Source organism: Vanacampus margaritifer, chromosome 1, assembly GCF_051991255.1.
Source record: "Vanacampus margaritifer isolate UIUO_Vmar chromosome 1, RoL_Vmar_1.0, whole genome shotgun sequence".
Lineage (NCBI taxonomy): Eukaryota > Metazoa > Chordata > Actinopteri > Syngnathiformes > Syngnathidae > Vanacampus > Vanacampus margaritifer.
In genome coordinates, this window is record NC_135432.1 from 51,566,652 (window position 1) to 51,574,731 (window position 8,080).

General features: G+C 38.4%; 1 protein-coding gene across 1 annotated transcript in view; it reads left to right on the plus strand.

Moving 5' to 3' along the window:
• The window catches only part of babam2 (BRISC and BRCA1 A complex member 2), a 93,525-nt gene that overhangs the window by 69,541 nt on the left and 15,904 nt on the right, over positions 1–8,080 (plus strand). The window contains exon 8 of the mRNA XM_077580556.1: positions 1,669–1,768. Coding sequence (XP_077436682.1) covers positions 1,669–1,768 — 100 coding nt within the window. The remainder of the gene's footprint in view (positions 1–1,668; positions 1,769–8,080) is intronic.

Here is an 8,080-nt window from a genome sequence, read left to right on the forward strand (position 1 = left end):
GAATCAAGGAACTGTTCTTAAGACGTCAGACTTTGATTTATATTATAATTAGAAAGTGTTTAAGTGTTTGCTGTGTGCCATAGTTTTACTTTTTATTCTCTGGGGGTGTAAGCCCACGACTGAAGTGTTTGGTTGTTTTCATTTTAATTAATGCCATTAAAATTAAAGAGGACAGTTCTTATTGTTGTTCCACAACAGGGAAATATACACAATTTGATCTTAAGTTATGTTTTAGATATGTGTATACCTCTATAAATTATTCAAATGACCACTGTCTAATTAGTTTCCTTTTGAAAGAGGGTTGTAAAAGTAAAGCATATAACCCTTTGACACAAATAAATGACAAACTGTGTATTTTGTTCCTAGGTCTGCATTTCCATTTGAATGATGCAACGCTATTCTTAGAACTGTGGGTGGATAGATGGGCATTATTTAGATTTTCCCTTTCAAAGGCTTGTCTTTTCACTGCTGTGAGCAATTTCCAATCGAATGTTGGTTGGTGTATGGTAAATGCACAGGCTAATGCTAATTATGTGCACAAAGCATACTGTAAATAAATAGCATCTTTGAAATGCTCAAGAAGAGGCAAGAAGCCGCTTCATACCAGTTTGTGCAGATTGCCTGTGAAAAAGAGACTTTTCAGATTGAGTTGCAAACAGGTTAAACTGCAGGGTGTGATGTGATGTTGTCATGACAAAGCAGCAGATAAGTAACCAGCAGTTTTGACAAAGAGGAGTATTCAGAGTTGCATCAACTCTCGTCAAAACTATGAGTCCAGTCATTGCTGACCTTTTGCTGAACTCGATTACAACATGTTTCCCATAAAGATTTGGGTGATGATGACACTAAGGTAAAACTGATGATTCTGTGCTCCACCTTCCTCCCTGTTACTCCCACAATCATACTTTATTTTTGATAGCTTGTAGTTCTCTTGAACTTTGGTTTGACCTTAGGTTTACAGTTAATCAAGATGGAAAAAATATGGGAACGTATTCTAATCTGCTAATGCATTGCTGATCTGGGGTAATTTGTGGGATCATGTGTGTTTACACTAATTGTACTATTATTATTGAATTTATATTGTGGGAAAAATAAACATTCCTCAAGGTCTATATAATATGACATTTAGCGTAATGTTGCACACTGTTATATTTATACATCCTTCTATGGGTTCTTGACTACAATTGTCCAGTTTGCCTGTGCTTTATAAATGACTTATCATTCCTAAATGGCCCATGACCATCCTGCTATAATGAAGAATATGATGAAAATGGAAAGCAGCAGCAGAAAATGCAATAAAAGCCAGTAAGCGGCTCTTTCAGACCTTTAACTCATCCTCAGGGTATTCCATTTTTATTTTGGCCCAGATGAGAGAAAAATGAGAGAGTGACAACCTCGGTTGGTTAGTCATTCGGGATTTGCAGCAGCAGATTCCCTGATTAAAAGAGCATGCACTGATCGCTAATGGGGCTATGCTACAATAGTGCCAATACAAAAAGAATGTAGGAGAATAAAGGGAGATGCCTGAATTGAGTTTTAGATAACAGATTGTTTGTCTCCAATGCATAGCACTTTATTAAGTTAATTGGTCAGGGAAGGTTATTCGTTGACTTAAGTAGCAAGTTGTCTTATATCTCTAACTACAGACTGTCCTTTTTGTTCAAACAGTGCTCTGGGTGGTGCCTCTGCGCTTCATATTCCAGCATTCCCTAATGGAGGATGCTTGATTGACTATGTCCCACAGGTCTGCCAGTTGCTCACCAACAAGGTAAAAATGTTTTCACTGTACACAAAATTATTTTTTTCTTTAACAAACACTACTTAAAGATAGTAGTAGTACTGTCTTTCAAGTCATTTGCTCCCAAAAATGTATAAAAACGTTCTATTTTCAATATTGCCATGGTACCAAAAACATATTTATACGTTTTTTGTTTGTTTTTGTTTTATGCTAGAGCATACAGAAGGCTTTGATGCAGCCTCTGAACTAAAGAGAACGCTTAAAACAATGGTAGTTATTACAAAAACGGTCAGCAGGTGGCATCAGAGTATAAGAGAGCAAAAAGCTCTTTGCCCAGTGTTTTAAACAGATTTGTGAATAATGATGAAACTTAGCTATATTCTAATGCTAATTGCTGCAAAACGGAAACAGATAGAAATAAATTTTTAAAAATTGATGAAAGAATAGACTCTAATCTTTATTTTGATAGGTTCCATGTTTTTATAGCTATAGAACACAATATTCTGTGGGCCTTGCAAAATCAGTCAAAATTCAGTAAAACAGCCGGGAGCGAAGGGGATTACTTCGGTGAAAATGGCAGGGAGTGAATGAGTTAAGCAAAGCAAAAAGTTGAACACACATAGTGTTAAATGTGACCTGGCATAGCCAAATGAGTCATCACACATAAGGTACGAGGCAATAATGTTATGTTAAAAAAGTTGTTATAGTTATAAACTTTTGTCATAGATATCCACACTGGGAATCCTTAACATACAGGTGTCAGTATCAAGCTGACAATGGGGTACCACAAGATATACGTCGCCACACTTAATTTATATTCATGAGTCTAGCGAGGGGGTCAAACTCGACCGGCCAGTCATGCTAGACGCATGTAAACAGTCGATTAGCGAAATTTACTAATTCTGTCTGAGAATGATATCCTCGGCGCCAAATTCACTGGTATAGACGTTGAAGAACATACTAATGTTCAATTAAGGAGATGGCTTGAGTGTTCAAATGCTGAAAAAGACGGGGAAAGAGCCGACATAATCCTTTTTTTTGACATTGACATTCTCCAGTTTCAACAAGCTATCCTTCCTTTACCACCATATGCCCTGTCTGTCATATCTGGCTGTCTTGCGTATTTTTTTTTTTTGTTAGCTTTTTTTGTGTGTGTAGCGATCGCAATTCTACTCAGAAATTCTTGGGCATAACCAAAAAACTTGTTATACCTCAATTTTTTCAATTATCATACCCTTCCCGCTTATAAACCTGTTTCCTTAATTCAAAAAAGGCCCTACAGATAAATTTTCATACATGTCACAGCTGCACAAAAGGCAAAAAAGTAAAAAAATCAGGCGGTAAGCAAAACGCATCCGAACAACAGTGGCAACGCCATTTTAGCATTTTTCCTCGGCTCTCGGCATTCATTATTGTCATCCGGCAGTCAGGGTAGTGCCAAATGCCCAAAAAAATAAAAGTAATTTAAAGACAATCACTTACCTCTTTGGGACGGCGGAGGCCGGCAAGCGCATGATTGTCATCGTAGGAGCATGCATGCATGGCACCCAACAAAATGCCATGTGCCTCCACCTTTGTCCGCAGGTTTAACCACGTTCACATTTATACTTCTGATGTTTTAGCTGCTTCGGGAAACTAATAAAGAATACTTTCTTCATATGTGGACGGTCGTAGTGTCTGTTTCTGCAAGTTCCATAACAAAACAAGCACTACTTGCATTGCTCGTCAATGAGCCGGCTTCATTTTTGACGTCCTTCCGGTTCAAGCTGCTGAAGTCACGTGACCTTGCGGTCTAAAAATAGCATTTGTGCGGTACCCCGTTCCCTTTTTCTAATTTCGTACTAATGTCATTATTCTACGTCATTATGAGTAGGGCAAGGAACAAAAATCGGATAACTCAGCTAAGTGGACCACAAAAAAAACACATTTGCGACGCCCAAAACCTTGTTGAGCCACTTCTGTGTTGACCACGCGGACATTTGTTGCAGGCAGACGGGCTCAGCCCATTGACTGGGGACTTCCAAAGAGGGATACACTTACATTAAAAAATATGCCCCAGGTTTGGGGTCGCTCTAAACTAAAAAAAGGACAAAAACAGTTAAACATATGGTTTGGTACTTTTTTAGCAGGGTCTGACGTTAAACCTCCTTTTGAGCCAAGTTGGAGTTGCCAGAACCGGCACTGGCCCTAATTTAAACTTAAATTAACCAAATTCATAATTATATATGTAGGCTTGCCTGTGAATGAAATAGTGTAGCATGTAGTTTCAGTGGCCAAAATGCTCACAAATATAGCATCAGTGGGCAATCAAGGCAGAAGCTTAAAAAAATATCCACACGCTCCACTCCCCAGTATATAGACATTGTAATTTGTTATTTAAAAGTATACTTAACAAAATACGTACGTGGCCAAATGTACATGAGTGTCAGGGTTCCAGTTGTAGGACGACCAAGTCTGCAGACCTGACAATGAGTACTTAGTGCACAACAGGTCAGTGAATGGGGGCGATGGAATGTGCACAAATGAGTAATCGATGGAGTCATCATTAGGATAATCGATTCTAAAAAGATTTGTTAGTGACAGCTCTAATTAAAAGCTAATATTAGGCCAGGAATCCACAAGATTTTCCATAAACAATCCCTGTGAACTCTTGTATAGCAACAAAATACTGGCCTCTGATTGGTCTGTTATCCATTTGAGTAGTGTAGTCGATTTGCAGCACAAAGAGGACATGTTGTATCTATCTATTCATATCAATGGTAATAATGTAATGAATAATAATGATGCAATGAGTAGCGTGGCGCAATCATGGATATATCATTGGAAAGCTGAGATCACTCTCCTTTTGATAATGCCAAAACCTCGTTTCTGAAATATGGGTCACTGTGAATCATTTTGTTATGCCGGGTCACAAACGGCTTTTCAGGACATACTTTAATGCCATGGTCGCACAGAATGTGTGTCCAATCAAAATAGTTTTTTGTCAAGCCCATGTTTGTGTTGATGTGCGTTTGTGCATTCATGCACGTGTGTCCGTCATCTGCCCATGTGGGCGCTCTGGCCAACATCCACAGGCCGTCTGAGCGCTCCTTGGTCTCTGTAGGTTGACAGGTAGGTCTGCCGTGTAGACTGGATGTAATGCCATTTATCCTGAGGGGAAGTCAACATGCATCCCCCACCCCCATCTCGTGCATAAACACGCACACACGAAATGAAAAAAATTTCAGCTGTATCCTTTCTGTTTACCTGGATTCCCACGTGAGGGAGTCCCCGAATGACCTGAGTCCCTCCGGCTATTTAAGTCCAGCAGCATTAGAACTGATCAAGAGCACAGCACAATACAGCGCACATATAACACTTGTCTTGCCATGGAGCATGATTGCAAAATAATTTAATGTTTTGCAATACTGAGGGAATGAATTCCACAAATTGGTGTTCAAACCTCAAATTGTCTATCTTAAGAACATCAGAAACAGTTAATCAGGCTACAATGGATCAAACCATGCACAACCCTCTAACTAACCGTCTTAGTACTGTTTCTCCTAATTGACTGTGAGCATACAGACTCAACATGAAGTGACGTTATCTTTACTCTGATTGGTCAGCTTCAATTCTAATTGTGTGAGAAAAGAGAAGTGAACAAACGAGGTTTGATCAAAACTTCTTGTTTCGTAAATACTTAAATATTTTTTCAAGACATCCGTAATAAAGAAACTGAAGACAGAACAATCCCTCTTTCTTTTCTGAAATGTGAAAACCTGTTTGTAAGAAGGGTTGACGTCAACGTTTAGCCAGACATGTGGCATGACGAATCACAAATTAGTTCACAAATCAGATGTTGATTCTAAGGTTTTGTTTTTGCCCTAATGAGGTCTATGGCTAAGAACGAGGAATAGACAGTAAAGATCATTTCTTTATTAGTTACTTAGTTTGAAACTATGCTTTAATTCTACCAAGTCCATATCAAATACAATATCAGCATGTACAGTTACAATATGTTGGACAACAACATGGAGATGTCCTGAAGTGACAGCATTCCCTTTTCGGCCTCTCAGTAGTGCACACAATGGTTTTCGTCTTTAGCGGAAGGGGAGGAAATGGAGAAATTATGAATGCATAATGGGGACGTGACAAGACATGAAAGGGTTTTGCTGTTGGAAAACAATGCCAACAAAGGTGACAAATGAATGGGAACGCTGAAGAATGCTTTTTAAAAGAAAACTATTTAGAACATTGCACAGGCGAACTGGTTAATTGGAAGCAGGTGTCATTATTGGGTATAATAGTAGCATGCCTGATAGGTTCAGTTGTTCAAGGGCAAGGTTGGAGCGATGGTCACCATTTTGTAAACATCAGTGGGAGCAAATAGTCCAACAGTTTAAGAGCAAACTTAAGGATTTCATGATCAGAGAATTTGGAGAAATCTTTGCATGTAGGCCAAAAATCAACACTAGTCAGGTTTCCATCCAATTGTTTTGCGATTTTTGAGCAAATTTACTGAAAATGCGCAAAACGGACATGCGACTTATGCCCGTTTCCATCTGTTCTTCTTTTGCGAATATTGAGAGGGGACTCCGCCGCTGTAGGTGGCGGTTTACACCATAGAGATGTGATCCACCAGTACTTTAAAAGAAGAAGAAGAAGAACAGGAAGTGACTGCCTCGTGCGATGACGTCGTATGAGTTTGCTTTTGTAATTCTCGATAAACCGTAGCGTTTCTTTGCTGTTTTCCATTTAAAATTGCATTAAAATTCGCTTCTTTAATTAATTCCAAAAATATTTCTGTTTCGTCGTCCCCCCAAACATACCTTTACTTTATCGTCCGCCATTGCTTTGTGACTACAAATGTACGTGTGATGTAATATCCGGTCTTGTCAGCGTTAATTCGCAAAACATAGCCAAAATTTGCATTTTCCTTTTTCCCGATACGCTTTAAAATCCACCCCCTCCAAACGTAAAAACCTTTTTTGCAAATGTGGATCCTTTTTTGAATTTCTAGCATTTCCATTTTGTTTTATTTTCGCATTTCTTGGAAATTCGAATAAAAATGAGTTGGAATGCACGTGAACTTCAATCCCTCCGGCAGCCCCACATCCAAACCTGGCATCATTGTGTAAAAGGATATTGCCACATGAGCTCAGGAACACTTCAGAAAACCATTGTGAGTTGACACAGTTTGTTGCTACATCGACCAATGCGAGTTAAAACTCTCTCACCACTGGCTTCTTTTTCCATACAACATAAGACAAAGAGATAATGCATTCCGATCATTTCATTGAACGATTGATTTAGTGGTTGAATGTAGTCAGCTCCGCTTTCATTTTGGCATAATCTGTAAGAACCTTGGCCATTGGGGTAAAAAAACAAAACAAAGACTAGCTAACAAAGGAATGTTGCAAGAGATTGCTTCCAAATGATGCTTTTAGTTTCTCTTTCTTATGGCATTATCAAGCTTTTTGCTTTTTTTTTTTTTTTTTTTTAGCAGGTGATACGATCTATCATTTAAATGAAACAAAAATGTTGCCAAGCAGTACAGTTCAGCTCACTTGGAGAGCAATTAGTTTTGTATATTCAGTGAGATGCATAGGCAGTAAGGTGATAGCTACTTAAACTCCATAAAAAGTTGTAAATGTCATAACAAAGGACAACTATGGAAACGTTGAGTTCACCCAAGAGGAGGAATGTGACAATAGTTTGATTTATGCAGAGATCCCGCAAAATTCCTGCATACGGAGATCCGGCATTCATCCTGCTTTGCATTTAAATGTAACTTGTGAAGGCAGGATATTGCTGCAGTTGTGCGCTTTGACAACGCAACATGAAATCCCGCAATCAAGTACAATAGAACCTTGAGTTAGTTACAAACGCCCCTTTTTACATACAATTCGAGTTGTGTGTAAAATTTTTGTTTTGTCTTTTTACGTACTATTTTCATTATGAATGGCCTTGGCATGGACGAGCGGATGGATCTGTTGTCATTCTCATGCTGTATAACTATCATTGTCAGTGTGCATAACATATTGAATTTTTGTTGATAATTTATTATTTTTTAAATGTATTAATTTATGTATTCATTTGTTTATTTTGTGTTGTTCATTTTTGTTTTTACCTGTCATTGTTATTGCATTTTTTCTCTCCCTGTACAGCACTTTGTATGCAGCAATAGTTGTTTTAAATTGCTTTATAAAAAATAAAAAAAAAGTTGAGTTGAGATTGCTGTGATCTGAAAACTAGTGATATCCCTCTGCTGCTTAAGGCGGAAGCTGTTGCACATGTAAGCTGAAGTTCCACATCCCCATCCTTCATCATTTAATCAATCTAATCGCTGTTGCTTTGCGATCA